This window comes from Mesoplodon bidens (genome assembly GCF_964165515.1).
Source record: "Mesoplodon bidens genome assembly, chromosome: 13".
Classification (NCBI taxonomy): Eukaryota; Metazoa; Chordata; class Mammalia; order Artiodactyla; family Ziphiidae; genus Mesoplodon; species Mesoplodon bidens.
The window spans coordinates 50866947-50891414 of NC_138169.1; the positions used below are offsets into that span (position 1 = coordinate 50866947).

Sequence of the window (24468 nt, forward strand, 5' to 3'; positions counted from 1 at the left end):
TAGTCCTGATTATTCCATTATTGAATCAGTCAGGTCTTAACCAGTTCCAATGGACCAGAACCATTCCACTACTATTTGTCTTTCCCTCTCCGCTATGTAGGGAGCCCTTTGGATTCCCACGTTTAGTATTTAAAGAGCCCCTTAATACTTACACCCTGACCTCCTTTACTGGGGTCCCAGGGCAGAGCTAGTCACAGGAGTCCTAGTAGCTCCATGTCAAGTTTTTCCTTCCCTAGAGAGACTGTCCTTGCACCTGTGGTATGGGGACAAATTGGAAAGACATTTGATCACCATCCGTCACTTCTCTGGCATAAGCACCATGAACTAACCTGATGTGAAAAGTTTCCTGTCTTTGGTTTGAGGAAGTGGAACCTTTTCTGCTTTTTAAAATCAATTATGTACTTTGCAGGCAGGAAATCCTTGGCTTAGGAGCATAACCTCTATCTGATCTCTCTAGGATAGCTGCTGATTTCATCACCCATTCACTCTCCCTTTCTCTTTTCCTCTTCAATTGCCCTTCCCTCTGGAAACCTTTTTTACTTAGACCGACCTGTCTGGTAAGGGTTCTGTTTGGTTTTGTAGCTCCCGTCCAGCATTCTCATCTAGCTTGACCTCATTTCCCACCTCCTGAAAAAGAACTACATAGTCAGAGACTGTGATAAACTATAAGACAATTTGTTTCTGCCTTTGAAGAAACCCCACAATTTTCCAAACTCTAACAGCTATTGCGTATTGTGTTCTTTCTCTCTATTGAGGTCTGGATTTAATTCTCTTGAACTACCTTCTTTCTGTTCCTGATCCTTAAGCATGATTAGAGAAAAGGAGAATTGAGCCTGACGGAGAGCTGCTTAGAGAAGTGTGGTAACGTGCCTTTGACTGAGCCTGAGCCCAGAGGCTCTCCCCTAATTCCTCGTGTAACAAAGGAGAGGCAGTTCTGGTACATTCTCTCAGGAAATAAAAAGGCTTCCTAAGTGAAACGGGTTTGTGAGTCAGGGAGCCTCACTGAAAGTGCTCAGTAGGTATGTGTTGAATGAATATTGCAAACCAAAATTGCCTTCCATCTGGATAATGCCAGCTCGCAGTTTTTTCATGTTATTTTTAAAAATTTGTTTTGTTTTATTAATTTTCAGACTTTCTGAAAAGACCTCTAGAGAGTTACGTGAAAAAACTGAAAGTACCAGTTCACGTAATTCGAATGGAGCAACGTTCTGGATTGATCAGAGCTAGGTTAAAAGGAGCTGCAGTGTCTAAAGGCCAAGTGATCACCTTTTTAGATGCTCACTGTGAATGTACAGTGGGGTGGCTGGAGCCTCTCTTAGCCAGGATCAAACATGACAGGTAATTTTCTGGAGTCTATAAATTGTTTTCAGTGCGTTTGTCCTAAACTATGGTAAGTTGCAAAATTCCATGTTTTTAAATAAATATAAAAATATTTTCCTTTAAAATACCCATGAAGAGTACTCTAAACTAAATATGAATAAGACCACGTTCTAAAGTCTGGAAGGAATGTTTTCAGACTGTCTTGTTAATGAGGATGTATTAGGAAACATGTTAGGATGTATACTATATGCTCTCTCACTAAACGGGAGCAGAACAGATAGACACGGATCTCAGGGAAGGTAGGATAAAGCCCTTTACTTGTCCCTGCTCTCTAAGGCTGACACTGGGGCGTGAGCAGGTCATCTCTCTGTCTGCATCCTTACTGGGACTGTATCCTCAGCCTGTAGCACAAAGTAGAAGGGGGTGGGGAGATACACATTGTCTCCTGAAATGCTTGATTGTATATGGAAAAGGACGTAATCTTGGATAATACAGGTAGAACATTGGGAGCAGTGCAGGCTCATGGTTGTAGTCTTTCATGATGCACAGTTTTCAAAGAATTACCTACTGCTGGGCTTGGCCTTAGCTCCTAGATATGAGGAGACAACCTAACTTCAGTCTGCAAGACCTATGTTAGTTGAATTTCTGCTTGTCATTGAAGTTTGAACCAGAGGCTGTCTGTGTCAACTTAACATTAAGGTTTAGATTTCAGCAGGGTAAACTTTTACTAGTCACGTAGAGCATAGTGGGAGCCAAAGTCACTGCATCTATTCTGTTTTTAAGCAAATGCTGGACCTACATCTCCGCCCCCCTACCCAGTTTTTTTTTTGGCCACGCCACCCGGCATGTGGGATCTTAGTTCCCTGACCCGGGATCGAACCTATGCCCCCTGCATTAGGAGCATGGAGTCTTAACCACTGGACCGCCAAGGAAGTCCCCATCTCTCCCCTTTCAAAGATGAATTGCTTGGGCAATGAGAAGATACAGTAGCTTTAGGAAGAACACTGCCTGAAGAAGAAATAGGATATTTCTGTAAATTGTTTTCTCTGTGAAACAGATGACTGATTTAGGAAGTGTTTGCTTGCATAAAGACAATGTGTAACCTTTATGAAGCAGGAGCCTGGACCCGTGGAGAGAAAGCAATGTGAGGTGATGACAGAAATATGAAAGGGAAATTGGCTGAAATAACAACCACAACAACTTCCAGTTGGGCTGTGTGGTAGATTAGGTATCCTGAATAACATTTCCAACTGAAAAAGCTAAGTGCTGGATAAATTCAAAACACATTTTTAAAAAGATTTATTTATTTCATTTATTTTTGGCTGCGTCGGGTCTTAGTTGCAGCATGCAGGATCTTCATTGAGGCACGCAGGATTTTTCATCGCGGCGCGGGGGCTTCTCTCTAGTTGTGGCATGTGGGTTTTTCTCTCTGTAGTTGTGGCGCATGGGCTCCAGAGCATGTGTGCTCTGTAGTTTGCGGCACACAGTCTCTCTAGTAGAGGCGCGAGAGCTCAGTATTTGTGGCGTGTGGGCTTAGTTGCCCTGCAGCATGTGGGGTCTTAGTTCCCCGACCAGGGTTCAAACCTGTGTCCCCTGCATTGTAAGGTGGATTCTTTACCACTGGACCACCAGGGAAGTCCCCAAAAACATTTTTAAATGCATCTCCAAGTTGGCAGCAAAGTAAGAAATTCTGCAGATCTCAGAACAAAGTGCAAACAAGTAAAGCAGTCTGGGCACTAAAGCCAGCTTTCACTTGTAGGGTTTCTGCTGAACTTAGGGGACACTGAGCTTCTGCCTTGAAAGACAAACAGATGGGAGGATGGGAGCCAAGGCCTGGGCCCCGCCTACAGTGGGAAGACGAATAGCAAACACCTGTATAAAGCTAGGCTCCTGATGTCTGTACTTCTGTGTTAGAATGAGAAATGAATCCCACCACACCAAAGACAACTTGGCTGTTTCAACCTTGGTATGGGGTGGAGGAGGGGAAACGGATCTCCCCTAAGAATTTGTAAGCAGAACATAGAAAAGGGGTACCAATTCAGCTCTTTTTATGAGACTAGTATAACCTTGATATGAAACCAGAACAGATGTGGAAAATTACTCAAACCCACTCATGAATGCTAATACGAAAATCTCACAGCACCAGCAAACTGAATCCAACTGAGATTTATTAATATCATATCAACATATATATATATTTATATATATAAGTAAAGCATATCATATAACATATCAATATATGTAACATATCATTACTACTTGGTTTAGCGTAATATTACAAAACCAATTTACATAATATACCCTACTAACATATTTCTGAAACTGTGATTAAAACCCTGTCATTAGGACTTCCCTGGTGATGCAGTGGTTGAGAGTCCACCTGCCGATGCAGGGGACGTGGGTTCGTGCCCCGGTCCGGGAGGATCCCACATGCCGCCGAGCAGCTGGGCCTGTGAGCCGTGGCTGCTGAGCCTGTGCGTCCGGAGCCTGTGCTCCTCAACGGGAGAGACCACAACAGTGAGAGGCCCGCGTACCGCAAAAAAAAAAACAAAAAACAAAAAAACAAAAGAAACAAAACCCTGTCATTAAAACTCTGTAATCACTTTAGTAGATACAGAAAAAAGTGTTCATTTATGATTAAAATGAACATTGATTTATGATTAAAAATACTTAGTAAACTATTATGGAATGTAAATTTACTAATTGAAGAAGCTAAACTAATTTAGCTACACACACACACACACACCCTTAACTAGCAAACATCATATCAATAAAGAAATGCAGAAAGTATTTTTTGGAAGATATTGCACAAGATAAGAATGCCCTGAATTATTACTGTTACTCAGTATTATTAGAAGCCTTAGATTTTGCAATAATATAAGAAATAAAGGGTATAAGAATTAGAAAGGAAAAAAACAAGTGCTGTCAATTGCAAATGATGTGTTTTTTACAAAGAAAAGTAAACTATACACAAAGTAATAGAAATAATAAGAATTTAGCAGTGTAGCCAAACATAAGATCACCATAGAAAAGTCAGTTGCCTTCTCCATACCAGCAGGAAGAGTTAGAAAATATAATGTAAGAAGAAGAAAAGAAATGATACCATTTATAATAGCAATGGAAATCATAGGCTGTAATTAGGAATATGTTTAACAAATGATGCATGAAATAGAAAACTGTTGAAATTCATTGGAAAATAATCTGAGCGGAGAGAAGGATAATGTTCATGGATAGAAAAGTCAATATAAAAATGTCATTTCTCTCCACATTGATCTATATAAATTCAATGTGTTTCTAATTGGAAATCTCAACAGAATTTTCTTGGAGAAACTGGCTGATTCTAACATTTATCTGGAAATACACATTTTAAAAAATAGCTAAAACACCCCTGAAAAAGAGGAGTCAGGTACAACTGGGCCTGCCCTACTAGACATCAAGACTTATTTTAAAGCTATTTTAATTGTGGCAGTGACGTATTGATGCAGGAATTCACAAATAGACTAGTGAAACAGAGCCACTCCATGTTTCTATGAAAACTTGATTTATGACAGAGCAGGCACTTATGATTACAGCAGCAGAAAAAAAAGACTGTTAGACAAATAGTGCTAAAACAATTAGTCATCCATAAGGAAAATAAACGAAGTTGTATACTTACTGCATGTAATACCCAAAATCAGTTTCATAAGGATTAAAGATAAATATGAAAGGCAAAAATATAATTCTTTTTGAAGATAATATGGGAGGATATCTTTATGATTTGGGAGTAAGGAAAGGTTTCTCAAATAAGACACCAGTCAGATGGGGAGGATATCACATACTCTAAAATGTGGCTCCCAAGGGCTCTGAGCAGAGGGCACTGTTTCTTAGAAGGGGCTGTGGGCATGTGTGTTTTTTCAAGTTTATAAAAATCACAATACCAAAAGAAAAATATTTCAGAGTGCGTGTTCAGACAATTTGTATGAAGAAATACAAACTGCAGGAAAAATACTCTTTCTAATCATTAGAAAAGATACATTTTTTAAATCCAGAGATACTATGTAACATTATTATAGTAACAAAATTGCAAGAAAATAGCATCCCAAGTTGATAGTATTATAAGGAATCTGTATATACATATACATATAACACTTTTGGAAAGAAGTTATGAATAGTGCCACAAAAAATTCTTTCCTTTAATTCGCTTATCTCACTCCTGGAAGTTCACTCTTAAAGCAAAAGTGAAATATTGTGTATATGAACATGGTCACTTAGTATCTTAATAGCAAAAATCTATAAGAAACACAAATGTCCAGAAGTCATTTATTAAGAAAATTGTTAGCTTAAAATTATTAAATAGTAGTCATTAGAATTATTAAATATATAGTCATATAAAGTTATTCTTGAATACTGTAGAAATATTTGAAGTACTTTTACATGTGGCAAATATATAAAAGTATGAATGGAAGGGGGATGGAAGGTTATTTTCAATAAGTTATAAATAAATATGATAATTATGATGCTAGCTTGGTAGGATATAGCAGGGAATTTTTTCACCATTGTCCTTAACATAATAGAATTTTTATTTTATTTTAAAAACACTTAGTATACACTTGTTATATAGTTGTTACAATAGCCCTCAAAAAAGAAGGTTTTAAAAGATTTTTAATTTGCTTTTATGATTTTAGGAAGACAGTGGTCTGTCCTATCATTGATGTGATCAGTGATGATACTTTTGAGTACATGGCAGGTTCTGACATGACCTATGGTGGATTCAACTGGAAGCTCAATTTTCGCTGGTATCCTGTTCCCCAAAGAGAAATGGACAGAAGGAAAGGTGATCGAACTCTTCCTGTGAGGTAATTGATTTGTCAAACATTTTCCCTAATGTGTTATTGGCGGGGGATTGTGAAGCACTGGGGATCATATTAGAAGGATTATATGTGTATTTTGAAAGACACGAAGGATTTGTGCACCATATATGTAGTAAAGAGCCATCTTTCATGTGTATCATTATTTCAAAGAGGGATTTTTTTCCTCTGATGAATTAATAAAATTCAGATTTTTCATTTCTATAAATCTAGTGCCTGTGAGAAATGGTGGTGACATGCGTATGTTCTTTCATTCCTATATGAACAACATTTTTCAGATCTATAATTTATGCTTTAATTCAGTTGTTAGGGTTAATAATATTTAACTTAAACCATCCCTTAATTAATTGTAAGTGCCAATATGTGAAAATAATACCTAAAACTGGGTAATAAAATGTAACATGTAAGATTTTAAATTCAGACATGTACCATCTGATAAGGTTAGAAAAAGCTTGTTTCAAATATAAAAATAACTAGAATTGACAAAAGTATAAAAAAGGATTTCCATTAATGCATTTCTGCTTTTTCTTTTGTTCTATATTTGGTCTTATATAGATTTTTTTCAGAAAGGGATAAAAACCTTCATGCTATTCAGGACCTTTAGATAGAGACCTTGAGCCTTCTGAGCCATCCTAGGATTCCAGTTGCATCAGCCTGCTGCTTCTGTAGTAATTGAGAGTTCCTGCAGCACCAGGCTTTTTAGCCTTCTCCTCTCCAGGAGAGGAGAAGGCTTCCCAGATCTGTCTTCCTTTGAATTAAGTCCAGTTCTGACAAAGTTGAAGAGAGGTTTCACTAATTCTGTGCTCTTTCTCCCTAGCCAGCCTGAGTCCTTTCCTAGTAAAGGGACTTTTCCACTCTTTTGGTGACAGTTCAAATCACCATCTAAACCAGGGGTCACTAAACATTCCATACATGATGGACTTCTTTGAAAAATCTGATAAAAGCTTTGAGTCTTCTCTAAAGTGGGACTGGGGGTGGGAGGCAGGGATGCACATGTGCAAACAGAAGGGTTTACATACAAGTCTAGGAAATTTAGAGAGATCCCCAAACCTAGGTCAAGAAACCCCTGCACTAAATGATAATGCTGGGTGTCAGCCTATTTCCTTTGAGTTCTAAGATATTAGACTTTCTCATTCTTTTTTCTCTTCTAAAATCAAAGTAAGTCCTAACTTCTTTGTGGAAACAGCTATTTCTACTGGAAAAGCAAATGCTGCTACCCTCACCAGTGCATGGAATTAGTATGTTTTAGGGTTACATAGGTAGCCAGTTCATCCTAAAATATGATCTCCATAGTGTCCTCTGTCCCTGGAACTTAATTACGGTCTCTTAATTGGAACCCAATTTTTCCCCATATTCATTCTTCAAGGAAACCAATATTTGGTATTCATTTATTTAAATCCTCCTTCATTATCATTTCTCTGCTTAATTCTACGTATTCCCACCCACTCTACATACCTAGGCCATGTTTTGAGGCAGAGAATTTACCATACTTGGTCAGGGTGATGATCTCCTTACTTAGGAGGAGTATATTGATTTTATTCTGTGCTTCATCTCCTTCCTTAAAGGTTGAGGGAAAGGGCTGCATTGCTTTCATCCTGTTTAGTCTTACATCTTTGCAATATTTGCCACCCCTTAGAACCTGGCGTGTTAGAGCTGCTAACATGAGTCTAGTTGGTTAATGTGGTCAACTGCATTTATGGTTGCTTGGAACTATGGAGTAGATATACAGTCAGATGGAGAGGATTATGAGAAATAGCTTCAGTTTAAGGAGTTTGGGGTAGAAGCTCAGTCAGGACCTGAGGATCGAGAAAGGTACTGAAGACAGTAAGAGCCCTTGGGACTGGGCAGGGAAGGGTGTCCAGGCAGAGAAGGCTGTCCAGGTAGGATCTGTGACAGCACAACTGGGGTGCAGGTCCAGCATAAAAACAAAGAAAGCCCTGGGAGCCTGTGAAAGTTTCTGAAGAGTGTGAGAATAAGCATTTATTCTGTAGTGACAAACAGTTACAAAACTACTTTTAAAAACAAAAACTGATAGTAAATTTTAAATTGTTACAATTAACGGTATAGTATTATGATTGAATTTCAGAACACCTACAATGGCAGGAGGCCTTTTTTCAATAGACAGAGATTACTTTCAGGAAATTGGAACATATGATGCTGGAATGGATATTTGGGGAGGAGAAAACCTAGAAATTTCCTTTAGGGTAAGTTCCCTTTGAAAAAAGTAATCTGTATAACCTCAAATATGGATATGCTTTAAATATTTGTTATCTCTAAATAAAAATTAAAAAGTGAATTTAATATGAGTTTAATCAGACTTCACAGCCTTCAGCCCATAAAAAGTTTGGTGATACTATTAAAGGTTCATTATAAACTATTTTAAGCAAATAATTCAGTTATATTACTAGTCCACCTGTAAAACTTATACAAGATTCCCCGGTTGTCTTTAATTTGTTACTTTCAAGGAAGTAATTCAAACTCTAAAAATAAACAAAAATAACACATAGTTTGTAGATGCTACTTTGTTACTTAACTGCCAAAAACATAATTTCACTTTCTTTAATATGCTTTGTCCTTCTGGTTTGAAAATTGTTTTCTCTTATTTAAACCTGGTCACTTTACCAGCTTTATATTTTTCCCCATAAAAAGAAAAAGGCAAAAGAATTCTGAAATTATTCTAAATTAATGTAACCCTGTCAACCTTAAGTCTTATGCATTTCCTGTTCACAAAAAACAACATATTTTTAAAATGACATAGTGTATTTCTGAAAATAATGAACTTTAGACACATGGCCTGTAGTGGAAATCAACACTGAACTGCACTGAAGTCTAACCCAGCTAGCTTGCTGTGTTCCTGGTAGATAGCTTTGCTCTTTATAAAAGGAGAGGTTTGAACTCCAGATCATCTTGGAGATCCTACTTAGCTGTATCACTTTATGATCCGGTAAAAATGTTAAGGTAGGCACACTGAATATTTAACAAAATCAAAATTTTTCAAAATGTATTTTAATTGAAAATAGGTTTTTGACTTAGGGAAAAATGTATTTTGAAAGGATAATTTCGTTAAGGATGTGAAACAACAGTTAATGATCTTTCTTTTACTCCTTTTTTGTTTTTATTCTCACAAACAACATAGAGTGTGCTCTCAGTGTCCACTGAATAACTCACGAGTAATCAAGTTTAGATTCCTAGGTTCTGTTTAATGTACAGGTTGTGACAGGTTTGGAGAAGGAGGAACAGATAGGACTCTGGCTGAATACTGCATGGTCAAAGTTTTTTGACCACGAACCATATTAATAAATATACACACAACCCATAATATAAACATTTCATGAAACAGTATGTCCTTGTCAGTACTGGTTGCAGTTCATCAAATTTGAATTTTATGACCCTTGTAAGAGTGACGGCTTGCTGTTAGAGAAATACTGCTGTGGACCTCAAGTCTTTTCTGTATTTTGCATTTACCTATATTTCTGAATTTAACCTTCAACTTCTGGCTTGATCAGAACCAAAAATTGAGGAAGCACTGGCTTTGGGGCCATATAGCAGGAGCTCCACTGTACACCCTTGATTCTGTGAAATTCCAGCTATGAAACTCAATAGATGTGAACCGTTTTTTTTTTTGTTTTTTGTTTTTTTAGAATTATCAGTGTTTAAAACTGGTCTTCTTTGCTGTTGTTTTCAGATTTGGCAGTGTGGAGGAACTTTGGAGATTGTTACTTGCTCACATGTTGGACATGTGTTTAGGAAAGCTACACCCTACACGTTTCCAGGAGGCACAGGGCAGATTATCAATAAAAATAACAGACGACTTGCAGAAGTGTGGATGGATGAATTCAAGAATTTCTTCTATATAATTTCTCCAGGTTAGCATTATTTTGCATTAGAAATACAAAACCAACTTTCTTGGTCTGATCCTAATGCATTCTGAAGAGAGATAAGAAGGAGTGGAAGAGAACCTCTGAGCAGAGGTGAGACACCTACCTCATAGGTTGTTATAAGGAGTAAAGGAAGTCACATACATATAGAAGGTGCTTAGCAGAATGCCTGGTATATGTCATTAACAATAACAATACATGATCCAGTCTTGCAGAAGTCACTGTTGGTCCAGGTGCTTTCCATGTTCTTTTTTTTTAAACCTAACTGCAACATTTAACATGTATATGAAAGCGTCAGGTATTTCAAGGCCAGTGCAGAGCCCTGTAACATGCCTCCAGGGACTTCTCTCCAGGAGTCTTTCTCTGCTCTTCTGAGTTTTGTGGCAACAGCTGTTCCATCAGCTATAAATCTGCCTGGCATTGTTACCATCCCATCCTCTTCCAGTCACCACAAGACTGTGCAGTGGCAGCGCACACAATTCAGTGAGCTGTGAGAGAGAAACCTGACTGGAAACAATTGCTCTGTTTAACCTCTGTTTCATATTTGGGCAAAATTGGTCTTTATTTTTGTTTTGGCCTTAACAAATATTAAACTTTTCTGACCCCATATAACTTACATTTGTGTGTAATATTATTAGCATGTATATCGTTCTCAGATAAATGTAATTTTTCTTTGAAAAACACATTTATATATTTCCTTGTTTTATACTTCGGGAGGTGGATTTATGGTATGTCACTTGTGTAGTCACACATCACCAAAATGACACTACTTTTCCTGTTTGACTGGCTTTTTAGATGCAATATATAAATAGAAATGTGTTACTTAACGGAACATTAATAATTCAGTCACTTATTTCTTTTAACAGGTGTTACAAAGGTAGATTATGGAGATATATCATCAAGACTTGGTCTAAGACACAAACTCCAATGCAGACCTTTCTCTTGGTACCTAGAGAATATTTATCCCGATTCTCAGATTCCACGTCACTATTTCTCTTTGGGAGAGGTAAAAAAAATATATATATATATATATATGTATGTATATATTCTGTGTGGTTATTATGTTCTCACTGATTTATAAAAAAGAATAGAGGTTAAACTTCTAACAAGGGAGTACCTTCATATTAAAGTTATCTCAAATGTGAGAAAGTTCTTGTTAGTTGAAGCAGTCTACCTTATTAATTTTTTATCATGTTATATTTTGTTAAAATAAGAATGCTCGGGCTTCCCTGGTGGCACAGTGGTTGAGAGTCTGCCTGCCGATGCAGGGGACACGGGTTCGTGCCCCGGTCCGGGAAGATCCCACGTGCCACGGAGTGGCTGGGCCTGTGAGCCATGGCCGCTGAGCCTGCGCATCCGGAGCCTGTGCTCCACAACAGGAGAGGCCACAACAGTGAGAGGCCCATGTACCGCAAAAAAAAAAAAAAAAAAAAAAAAAAGAAGAATGCTCTACCTCTCACCTTTCACAGTTGGACTTTTGTTACAGTATATTAGTGTCTTTGATAGACTTCTTATTTTAACAAACTGGCCCATTTAGTTGAAACCATATATTCCTAAAGCTAATGTCCTAGCATTTATTAGCCCAAATCAAACTGTGAGGAACTTCAAAGTAAAGATAAATTGTAAAGAACTGACAAGGAAACTTGAAAGACCATTTATAATAAGTTGTATTTTTAACACCCATTTATTTTCCCTTGGGAGTCCAAAATCTCAGTGTGGGCATGGCGGTTGGAAAGACTGTTGGTTAGCATGCTTATCTCTGATGATGTCTTTAGTCATTGCTCTTAGAATTCAACAGCAGATCTTCTTGAAACTGAAATAATTTACTTATTAGTGCTTATAATTAGCCAACACAATTAGTTGTGCTTTGGAGTTTGGCCTTTTTAATCTTTGTGGGTGCCCATAGTATAGGGTCTGGTGTGAGAGAGTCTTGCCTTCTTACCTTCTGGTATAACTACCAGGATGGTCACAAGGAAGAATTTCTTGTGCCCTGTCCCACTGTTCTCCTAGAATGTCGATAGCCATTCTTTCTGGTTCCCAGCTCAAGTTGTGCTCTGTGTGTAGGAAATCTAAATGGATCCTTCTCTTTAGTCCAGGGGTCTGATCAAGTCAGGGGTTTTAGTAGTTTCATAGGGCTGCCATAATAAAATACCACTTCTGGCTTAAACATAGAAATGTTTTGTCTCACAGTTCTAAAGACTAGAAATCCAAGATCAAAGTGTGGGCAGGTTTGGTTCCTTCTGAGGTCTGTGAAGAAAAATCCGTTCTCTGCCTCTTTCTAGCTTCTAGTGGTTTGCCGACAGTCTTCGGTGTTCCTTGGCATGTCGAAGCGTCACCCTGATCTCTGCCTTCATCTTCACGTGGCATTCTCCTGTGTACGTGTCTGTCTCCAAATTTGCCCTCTTTATAAGGACACCAGTCATATTGGATTAAGACCTACCCTAATGACCTTGTTTTAACTTGATTACCTCTGTAAAGAACCTATCTCCAAATAATGTCACATTCTGAGATACTGGGGGTTAGGACTCCAACATGTGAATTTGGAGGGGGGGGACACAATTCAATCCATAACAAAGATTGAGCTAGGTGAAGCTGGGTTGCAGTTTTAGGGAAGACTTAGTTCACTTCTGGCTCATGTATGCTTCTTGGAGGGGTCTCTGTCTCCTCAACCCTGAAAGTTTTGCCTTTCTGAGGTTTTGAGATTAGTATACTTTAGCCTCCCACATTGTTCAGTGGGGCGGACCAGTTGTTATTTTTTTCAGGTCTTCTGTCTAGCAGGAATTTGTCTCCTAAGCACCAGGAGATGTGGAAGATTTTTTTTTTAATTTTATTGAAGTATAGTTGATTTACAATGTTGTGTTAATTTCTACTATACAGCAGAGTGATTCATTTATATATATACACACACACACACATACACACACACACACACACACACACATTCTTTTTCATACTCTTTTCCATTATGGTTTATCACAGGATATTGAGTATAGTTCCTTGTGCTATACAGTAGGACCTTGTTGTTTATCCATTCTATATATAATAGTTTGCGTCTACTAATCGCATACTCCCTATCCATCCCTCCTCCACACCCCGCCATTGGCAACCACAAGTCTGTTCTCTATATCTGTGAGATTGTTTCTGTTCTGTAGATAAGTTCATTTGTGTCATAATTTGGATTCCACATATAAGTGATATCATATGGTATTTGTCTTTCTCTTTCTGACTTACTCTGCTTAATATGATAATCTCTAGGTCCATCCATGTTGCTGCAAATGGCATTATTTCATTCTTTTTTATGGCTGAGTAGTATTCCATTGTATATATGTACCATATCTTCTTTATCCCTTCATCTGTCGATGGACATTTAGGTTGCTTCCATGTCTTGGCTATTGTAAATAGTGCTGCAGTGACACTGGGGTGCATGTATCTTTTCAAATTACAGTTTTCTCCGGATATATGACCAGTTGTGGGATTGCAGGATCATTTGGCAACTCTGTTTTTAGTTTTTTGAGGAAGCTCCATACTGTTTTCCATAGTAGCTGCAGCAATTTACATTCCCACCAACAGTGTAGGAGGGTTCCCTTTTCCCCACACCTTCTCCAGCATTTATTTGTAGACTTTCTAATGATGGCCATTCTGACCAGTGTTAGGTGATACCTCATTGTAGTTTTGATTTTCATTTCTCTAATAATTAGCTATGTTGATCATCTTTTCATGTGCCTGTTGTATGTATTTCATCTGTATGTATTATTTGGAGAAATATTTATTTAGGTCTTCTGCTCATTTTTTGATTGGGTTTTTTTTGCTGTTGTTGTTGTTGTTATTGAGTTGTATGAGCTGTTTGTACAGTTTGGAAGTCCTTGTCGGTCACATCATTTGCAAATATTTTCTCCCAGTCCATAGACTGTCTCTTCATTTTGTTTAGGTCTCCTTTGCTGTGCAAAAGTTTGTAGGTTTGATTAGGTCCCGCTTGTTTATTTTTGTTTTTATTTCTGTTGCCTTGAGTGACTGACTTAAAACATTGATATGATTTATGTCAGAGAATGTTTTGCCTATATTCTCTTCTAAGAGTTTTATGGTATCATGTCTTATATTTAAGTCTTTAAGCCATTTTGAGTTTATTTTTGTGTATGGTATGAGGGTGTGTTCTAATTGCATTGATTTACATGCAGCTGTCTGTCCAACTTTCCCAGTACCACTTGCTGAAGAGACTGCCTCTTCTCCATTGTGTATTCTAGGCTCCTTTGTCAAAGATTAATTGACCATAGGTGTGTAGGTTTATTTCTGGGCTCACTGTTCCATTCCATTGATCCATATGTCTGTTTTTGTGCCAGTACCACACTGTATTGATTACTGTAGCTTTGTAGAATTGTCTGAAGTTTGGGAGAGTTATGCCTCTTGCTGTATTCTTTTTCCTCAGGATTGAGTTGGCAATTCTGGGTCTTTTATGGTTCCGTATAAATTTTGGATTATTTGTTCTCCTTCTGTGAAAAATGTCATGGGTAATTTGATAAGAATTGCATAAATCTATAGATTGCTTTGGTAGTATGGCCACTTTAACAATATTAATTCTTTCAACCCAAGAGCGTAAAATATCTTTCCATTTCTTTGAATCATCTTCAGTTTCCTTTATTAATGTTTTATAGTTCTCAGCATATAAGTCTTTCACCTCCTTGGTCAGGTTTATTCCTAGGTGTTTTTTTTAATGCAGTTTTGAAAGGGATTGTTTTTTTTTTTACTTTCCCTTTCTGATATTTCATTGTTAGTGTAAAGAAATGCACCTGATTTCTGTTATGTTAATCTTCTATCCTGCTACCTTGCTGAATTCGTTCATCAGTTCTAGTAGTTTTTGTGTGGAGTCTTTAGGGTTTTCTATATATATAGTATCATGGCATCTGCATATAATGACAGTTTTCCCTCTTGAGATGTGGAGGATTTCATTCTGCCTTTCTAGCCACAGCTTACCACCCACTGACAGCATAGCAAATGTCCCATGGGGAGAATGGCCTTGTATTTGGGGCTCCTCTGATTTTTTTTTTTTTTTTTTTTTTTTTTTTGGTACGCAGGCCTCTCACTGTTGTGGCCTCTCCTGTTGCCGAGCACAGGCTCCGGACGTGCATGCTCATGCGCATGAGCCATGACGTGCCATGGCTCACGGGCCCAGCCGCTCCACAGCATGTGGGATCTTCCCAGACCGGGGCACGAACCCATGTCCCCTGCATCGGCAGGCGGACTCTCAACCACTGCGCCACCAGGGAAGCCCGGCTCCTCTGATTTTTATTTTGTCATGCTAGCCTTCACATAACCAACATCACTGTGCTCTTTCCTTGAGGAAAAGGCCCTTTTGGACCACACCCTGTCCTCAGCCTGCACCATCAGCAAATGTCCTTACAGAGGAAGACATCTGGTGCTTGTCAACTCACCCAGGGAGGGCTCTTCCCTTTCTGGGATTATAGTTCACCTCACCCTAATTGCTTCCATTGCTCTCTAATAGACTCAAAAATAGGATTTCTGCAATTTAGCTGTTTTTCCCTCTACTTATTGGAGCAGAAGTATTGGGCTACTATGTGTTACTACTGAGAAAGTGTTATTCCTCTTCTTTACTACAGTGCAATACCCCAAGCCAGGGGGCCATAAAGATTGTGGTTCTCCTTTCTTAATAATCTTCTAATTCCCCAAGGTCCCTCTTTTTATTAGGTCAAGGCAGTGATTTTCAATTTTCTGATTACAACCCAGAAGCGGTTTATAAATCAGTTTAGCTACTTGTGGCCAACATTTTTTAGTAGCTTAGGAAATACTGTATGAAAGTGCATTGCTTAGTAAAGAAATTTTGTTTTTACTGGGTCTGTCTGCAGTTCATTGCAAATCTTTATAAACCTTTAAATTATAAAATTGACTTTTTGAAAGCATGTGAATCCAAATAGAAAAAAAGAAAAACCCAACACTTCTGTGACGGGAATTGATAGCAGGGCAAAATTTTCTGCGTAGGTCACAACAGGGAATGATGATTTGTGTGGACAGGGCCACATCCAGGTCCCACGCCAGGACTGAATCTTCCTGACACTCAGGAAAAGTCGGCCCCCCACCCCCCGATCTGCAGGAGGTTGTCACTTCTTCCTTCCTTTCATTCACTCAACAAATATTTGCATACCTACTACTTGATAGATACTATTTTAAGTACTGGGAATACAGTGAATAAAATAAAGTCTCTGCTCTTGTGGATCTTACAGTCTCTGGAGGAAGACAGATTTTTTTTTTTTGAATATTCATGGTGTCAGGTGGTGGTAAGGACAAAGGGGATAGAATGACTTGTGGGCGGGAGTGGTGGTGCTCTTTTATGTGGAGTAGTTGAAAAAATCCTCTCTTGTAAGGTGATTTTTGAGCAGAGATCTGAAGGAAGTGAAGGAGCAAGTCAGATGAATTTCTGGGGTAAGAGTGTTCCAGGCACAAGGAAAACAAGTGCAAAGGCCCTAAGACAGGAATGTACTTTGGCACATTCCAGAAGCAGCAGAGAGGCCAGTTGTCTGGGTATAGTGGACGGGGGAGAGCAGAAGAAAATAAGGTCAACACGTAGTGAGGGCCAAATCACATAGAGCTTGTAGGCCATAGTAAGGACTTTGGGTTTTGTTCTGAGGTGGGAAGTTGAAGGGAGAGATGTCACTGAAAAGGATCAGATTGTCTGCTATGTCAGAAAGAACTCTGTGGGAACAAGAGTAGAACTGATATATTGGGGAAAGGAAAAGAATAGCCAAGGATTATATTAAGATTTTGACTGAGACTCTGGAGCAGTGAAGTTGGCCTTACTGAGATGGGAAGGCCTGTAGAGCAGGTGCAGAAGGCGCTCAGCAGTGCAGTCTGGGACATGTTACATTTGATCCAGGTAAAGATAATGGATAGATATTTGCATTAAAAAACCTGCAGCTTGGACAAAAGTTTGGGATGGAGATCTAAAGTTAGGGGTTGGCAGTATATAGGTAGTTTTTAAAACCACAAAACTTCATGAGAGCACCTTGCAGGGGAGTGAATGTATTGTAGATGGACAAGAGGAATGAGGACCAAGCCATAAAAAACTCCACAATTTAGAAATTGTGAAGGTGAGAGGGAATCAGCCAAAAAGATTGAGAAGGAGAGAGCATTGAAATAGGAAGAGAGGGAATTCCCTGGCAGTCCAGTGGTTAGGACTCTGTGCTTCCACTGCAGGGGGCACGGGTTCCATCCCTGGTCGGGGAACTAAGGTCCCACAAACCACGTGCCATGGCCAAAAAAAAAAAAAAGTTACTATTTCTGAAATAGGAAGAGAACCAAGAGAGTGATGCCCCAGTAAGTGAAAGACTTGCTTCAAGAAAGAGGGAAGTGATCCATCGTATGGAACACTGCAGAGAAAGGAGGGAGACAAGTCCTGAGAACTGGCCGTTGGATTGGTGAGGGAGACATTGTCAGGAGGCTCCATCTCATTGTGTCAAGTGGGTTCTGGTGGAGATTGGTAGGGACAAGAATCTCTGATGGCTTCACAGGAGATCAGGAGAAGAGGAAGTGGAGATCATGAGTGTGGATAAGAAATTTTGCTGTAAAGCTGAACAGAGAAGTGAGTGGTAGCTGGAGGGGTAAATGGGGTTAAAGAAGGGTTTTTCTGTTTATTTTTGATAAGATGAAACTGTGCTGATTGACGCCAAGGACACAAAAGAGAAAATGTGAAGATAGAAAAGAGCCACTGCTTGCAGGAGTCCAGGGGTCACGTTTAGTAGGTGGGGGAATGGGCTGTGGTGCACAGTGGAGGTAGAGGCTGGAGGGGGGGCAGTTCATCCACGCAGCTGGGAGGAACGGGGCGGGGTGCCGGGGCCAAGTCAGGCGAATTGTGGGTTGAGAGCTGGAGGCTGGTAGTTTGAGGTGGGAGAGTGAGGGACTTCTGGTGAGCTTTGTTTCTTCAGCTGAACACAAGATCGTTGGCTGAGAGTGAAGAGGGGGTGTTGGTGATGGGGGAAAGAGGAGGAGATGTAACGTGGAAAAGTAGGATGCGGTAGAGCAGCTAGATCACAGCGGGGAGCTGCGCGGTGGTGAGTTAGAAACTGATCGGCCTGGTTGCAGTGTCTCCAGTGCCAGAGCGAGCACAGACTCCTTGTTTGTCCTTGGTAGTTCCTGAGGCTACTTCACGGTTGACCTGAGCTCCCTGCCTCTGAACTTTGTTGTGGTTTAAGGAAGTCACCTCAAACAAGCTAGGGTATGCGGAGTTCCTTGTCTTATAAGTGAGTATCCATTCCCTTTGCTGGAGCCTCATTCCAGTCAAGAAAGGCCCAGCGTGGGTGATGCCATGGGAAGATTGATAGCAGTTGCTTGCCTTCAGAGTAAAGAATGAGGAGCTTTTTTTTTTTTTTTTTTTTTTAGAACTGACCCAATTTTGGACAACACTTACGCATTGTTTGCTAGGTCAGAATATAGGTGTGTATTACAAAGAGCCACTTGTCTAACACACAGTAGATGATTGCCTAGGCAAGCTTGCCTTTTACCTGCCTCTTGCCAGCCGGCTTTCTATATAAGGAACAGATTTTACCCTCTGTGGCCTGCTTGTTATTACCTTAGTAACTAAGCAGCTGGTCTTAAGCATTTATGTCCTTAATACTAGGCCACACTATCAGGTCGAAGCTCTGATTTTGGGACTGGGGTTGTTCTCGAGCACCAGCCAAAGTGCAGCTAGGGAGCTTGTGCTTGTGATCATAGCTCCACCTCTGTGAGCCTTCCTTTGATAGGACTGGAATTTAGCCTATCAGGTACCTCTTGTCATGTTACAAGGGCCCAGGGAAACCTAAAGTCATAGGATTTTAGAGCAGAAAGGGAAATCGGAATGTGTACATTTAGCAGGTCTGGCTTCACAAAGTCTGGCTCTCATAGCTTCTGTAGGGACCTGGAACTGAATAAATGTATTTCATTGTGTTATCTAATTGTTGTTAATCCAAGAGGTGAATTGTCTAAACAGCAGACACAGAAAGCAAATAATCCAGACTCTTACAGTTTAGCCAGGCTTATGGACTGACCATTTACTTTTCCACCCTAAAATTTACTGAGCCTGAACTTTATGTCAAGCACCAGTCTGATGCTTTACAAATATTAACTCATTTCCCAACACTCTGAGATAGGTGCTATTTTCCCCCACTTCACGGGTAAGTAAATTAAGGCACAAATAAATGGTTTAAGCAACATGGCTCAGGTCACAACCACAAAATGGAAGAGACAGGACTTGAACACAGGCAGTCTGGCTTGAGAGCTTGTGCTCTTTTTTTTTTTTTTTTTTTTTTTTTGTGGTACGCGGGCCTCTCACTGTTGTGGCCTCTCCCGTTGCGGAGCACAGGCTCCGGACTCGCAGGCTCAGCGGCCACAGCTCACGGGCCCAGCCACTCCGCGGCATGTGGGATCTTCCTGGACCGGGGCACGAACCCGTGTCCCCTGCATCGGCAGGCGGACTCTCAACCACTGCACCACCAGGGAAGCCCCAGAGCTTGTGCTCTTAACCACTAACACTCATACCCTTTCTCGTATCTAACCAGTATTACCCTCATGGCAGAGAGTGAAAATGTAAATCTAGATTCCGTAATAGTAGATTCCAAGAATCCTTTAACTGCTTACATTGTCTACCTTAGTGAAGGTGCCAGGATTCTGGAGGAGACTATAGCAGAAACCAAGAAACTTAGGCTCTAGTTTCTTGCCTGGTTTCCCAGGAATGAGTGCATTCACAATCATCAACTCATAAGGTTGAAAATAATATTTTAGTGACAGCTGTTGTACACTTGAGTTAAGGAGAACCAACAGCTATTGTGGGCCTACTAGGTGTCGGTTTCTGCTGGGCCTCTGTATGTGTTACCTCGCTGAGGGATCTCAGCAAATGTGAGAGAGAGTGTTATCCCTGTTTTACAGATGAGAAAATGAGGTTTGTACAGCAACATTTCCCACTTACTGTGTTCTAAAGAATGCTGGTGTCTGATATCTCTCAAGGTGCCTGTTTGAAAGGCAAGGGATAGGGGAGGAGGGGTGGATTTTATGGCCAAAAATGTTTGGGAAATGCTGCTTTATAAAAAGCAGCATATATCCTTCTGTACTATCAGTCCCCACCCCTACCAAGAGTCTTAGTATGTTAAAAGGCTTCGAGAAGTCCTTCAGTAAAGAAAACCTATTCAAATTTGTTAATCTGGTGTTTCCCAAACATACTTGATCACAAAATCAGTTTTTCAGTGGCAGATACTGAAAAAAAGTTTATTCAGTTGTTCAAATCATGGTTTTGGGAATCACTGTCTTAGAGTACTGACCTGCCAAGGTCGCATGGCAGGTGGAGCCGGGCGTGAGGCCCAGCTCAGTGTGTCCCCCCACCCTAAGCTCTCATGCCTACCCATCTGTCTCCAGACACCTTGAAAGTGCAGCTATTTTTCCCTGACTGCATCGTTCAGATATTGTTATGACTTTTTTTAAGTGTCAGATTTTGAGTAACCAAGTCTGGTACCTATTTCCATTCCAATATGAACATTGAAACAAGTATTATCACCACCATTCCTACCTTCCATAGTTCACTAGAAAGCCGGTAATTGGTTACATAGCCTTAAAGCTGTATAGAATTTACCATTTTGAACATTTGATTCAACTTTTTTTTTAAATGTTCCTAATTTTTCCCTTCCCCAAAGACTCTTCAAAGTTAACTCCCGCCAAACAAACCTATTAAATTATCTACTGCCTCCTGACATCATAAAGAACAGAATTGTTCCCAAAACTCACCCCTAGTCATCCTGGTTTTTCATGTCCTTCAAAAATCATCTCACACACTCTGTAGGTGAGGTAGCCCACATGTATTACTACAAAGGAGGAGGATATTCCCTGAAAACTGTCTTCTCTAGTAATCTAACGTGGAAAAACCAGCCTGGAGAGCAGCTCAAAGATGCCACTTTATGTGTTGAGCCAGACAGAATCCTCTCTGCCCAGGGACCAAACATCACAGCTCCCCTTCTACAGAAGTTCCTTCTTCACCGAGTGTGCGGGGCTTCTCTCCATCCCTCCCCTGCACTTTGCAGAAGTGCCATCAGGCCCCAGCGGAGGCCCACCCACTCTCTGACCACCCGTCTCAGCTGGGCCACATCTTGCTGATCAAAGTTCATTGTCACCAAAACAGTTGTTGGGAAGTAATGGTTTCCAGTCCTTGGAGAACTCTACTTTTAACATCTAGTTGTCAGTAGTGTCCTCAAGGGTTGGAGGCTCAGATCTCTTATGTCCGAAAACAATCCAGAATTGTTCATAGGAATGGTGTAAGGGTGGTATAAGCTGTTACAGGTAAAACTCATACAACAATGCCTAGTGCAGAGTAAGTGTAATTTATTTGCTGTAATTTTTAGCAACATCAGTTATGGAAACAGAATAGCCAAGGTTGATTTATTATAAGATAGTTACTGAGTGATAGGAAGTCCAGTTACCTTTGGGAAGAATTTTATTTTTTTATTTTTATTTTTTTTGCGGTACGCGGGCCTCTCACTGTTGTGGCCTCTCCCGTTGCGGAGCACAGTCTCCGGACGCGCAGGCTCAGCGACCATGGCTCACGGGCCCAGCTGCTCCGCAGCATGTGGGATCTTCCCGGACTGGGGCACGAACCCGCGTCCCCTGCACTGGCAGGCAGACTCAACCACTGCGCCACCAGGGAAGCCCGAGAATTTTATTTTTTTAATTTTTATTAAGTTTGATAAAAGATAATTAACCACAAAAAACCATTCCATGTGAGAGGGAGAAGCTGACAATAATGTTGGTTCTTCCCTAATCATTTCTGTGACATTTATCACCTTTCTTCAGAAACCTCTACATCTATATTTGAAAGAAAAAAATTGAGGAAAACAAAGGACTGGGGAGTTTGTAACTTTTTCAAAAGTATAAGGAAATAATTGTTTTATGTGAATATATGAGATACCTTGTCAAAATTCTAACTAAATTTTTTGTCAAGTAAGATAGCCATGATCATCAAGTATTAATTGATTATCCATTGAGGTGCAGAAAGATGGGTTTTATGTAAAATTGTATCTAACGATAAAACCTTTTTAAAAATCTATTTATGAGGTAATAGGTTTCTACTTTAAAATAATGGATAAAAAGATGATGTGCATTATGTGATAAAAGAATTCCTGGATACTGATGTGATATGCTACACCCAGGAAAAAAAGGCCTTGGGATTTCCAGCTTGAATAATTTGACAACTTGTGGGATTATTAATAAAACTAGGGGTAGCAGGGGAAGAGGGGAATATATGGAGGAATGATGATGGAGGTTTGTTTTAGATAGCAATCCTCAGGGTCAGGGGTGGAGTGGCAGGGGTATGTTAAAATGTTCGGGTGAAGAAGTGTTAGCATTAAGGAGTTGGAAAATCCTGCTTTTGCGTGAACTGAGTTTGAGGTTTTGATAGAATAGCCAGATGGAGTTGACTAGCGATAAGGTGGCAGCACAGATTATTACTATTTCTGAGTCCACTACATGCGAGACTCCAAAGTAGGTATGTGGATGCACTGTCTTACCCAACCTCAGCATAGAGCTGACTAGTCTCTCTTAGGAAATTGTCCTCAGAGGGTTTGGATCATTTGGACTTAAACCCAGGCCTCTCTTTTGCCAAAGCCCCAGTTCTTATTCTGATCCCCTGGGAATAATACAGTTATTCATACTTATGCTGTTGTATCTTTATAAGAAAAAAATGCATCTGGACTTGTTAGTGCCTTATTAAAATAGTGGAATAATATGTAGACTATACATGTTTATAAAAATAAATGGGTTATTTGTGGTTTTAACTTTCCCCCCAGTTTATCTATCACACACAATTACTCCTTTTCTATCTACATGACATGACAGACATAGTTTGTCCCACTTCTCCCTTCCGGCTTACCTGCTGACAGTACCACCCATGACAATAGATTTAGGACTTTACAAATATCTATTAATTTGCCATATGCTTTTAAACTGTAGTGGTTCAGAGGAAAAAAATATATCAGTGCTTAAAATATTCTTCCTAATTCTGATGACTGTTTCAACTTTTTAATATAACTGACAAGTACCTAATGGAAGAATGGTGTTTACACTACACACCATGCGTAGGCTTTCCAGTTAAGCCAAGTTCCAGATTCTTTGCTTAGAAAATACCCACCTTGAGCCTCCTAAGAAGTCATCAAAGTAGTTATCAATAGTAATGCCCCCTTATCTTGGTGGCAAATAGTGTCCACAGGGAGTTGTTAAGTTGCTTTAAATTATTAGGCAAACCAGAACTTACTGAGTTAAATACAAATCATAGAAGAACAGTTTGGGATGAAAGAAAGAAGAACTTAAAGGATTTCTCCATGAAACACAAAAATTACTTATATAAATAGTAAGACCTTTCTAGATCACAGAATCTTAGATAGCCAGACAGTGATTTTTTTTTCCCTCCCAACTCACAGCCCTTACCTCAGGAATTAGAGATTTAGTGGGAAGTTTAGATCGATTTTAATGTGTGTGTTAGATATGTATGTGTCTGTCTAGTTGACCTAACTCATGATATTTTCATTATTCATTGTCCCCCTAGATACGAAATGTGGAAACAAATCAGTGTCTAGATAACATGGCTAGAAAGGAGAATGAAAAAGTTGGAATTTTTAACTGTCACGGTATGGGAGGTAATCAGGTGAGTATTTTAGTAAAGCTTTAAAGGGGTAATTTTTGGATTTGTTTTCATATTCTTCCTTTTTTATTTCATGACATCATTCAGGAAATATTTTCTTACCTTTAAAGAGAAAATAATAAAGACCTTTAGGAGAATAGAGCCTTCAATCTAATGATTATTTTTTAAATGAAACATTTGTAAAAGGCCCTTTCTGAGAACTGTGTTTACATTGTTGTAATAAGATTTATTCTGCCCTTTTTAGTCAAACAGATGACAACCCTTGACAGTACACTCAGTATATACAGAGAACTTAAGATCATTTTTTTTTCTTCTCCGCAAAAATAGTGGTGTCTTTTCTGAGTCATTTATTCTCCATTACACTAATAAAGTTCAAAAAGCATGTATCTTGAAATACTTGTCTTTTTCCCTGCCAGATTCTTGGGCATATAAAACGCTAATTTATTTTGCTGTTAAAGCTTATATGTGTGCATTTTGTTTTTCAGGTTTTCTCTTACACTGCCAACAAAGAAATTAGAACAGATGACCTTTGCTTGGATGTCTCCAAACTTAATGGCCCAGTCACAATGCTCAAATGCCACCACCTAAAAGGCAACCAACTTTGGGAGTATGATCCCGTGGTAAGTTATCCAGTTGAATATAGGAATAAAATTGGGTGTCATTGGGTGTATTATATAAAATACTTTATATCTAAAAGAGTGAATTCTTGTGGAATCTGCATATGGATCATATTGTTCTTATACTCCAAGAATTGACAGATAGG

At 39.4% G+C, this 24468-nt stretch overlaps 1 protein-coding gene across 2 annotated transcripts in view; it reads left to right on the plus strand.

The window, feature by feature from the left end:
- Positions 1-24468, plus strand: part of GALNT1 (polypeptide N-acetylgalactosaminyltransferase 1) — a 128094-nt gene that overhangs the window by 97003 nt on the left and 6623 nt on the right. For both annotated transcript variants that reach the window (XM_081252537.1, XM_081252536.1), the window contains 7 exons: positions 1131-1338; positions 5985-6155; positions 8254-8371; positions 9853-10033; positions 10912-11051; positions 23610-23708; positions 24191-24325. In XM_081252537.1, the coding sequence (XP_081108663.1) occupies positions 1131-1338; positions 5985-6155; positions 8254-8371; positions 9853-10033; positions 10912-11051; positions 23610-23708; positions 24191-24325 (1052 nt within the window). The remainder of the gene's footprint in view (positions 1-1130; positions 1339-5984; positions 6156-8253; positions 8372-9852; positions 10034-10911; positions 11052-23609; positions 23709-24190; positions 24326-24468) is intronic.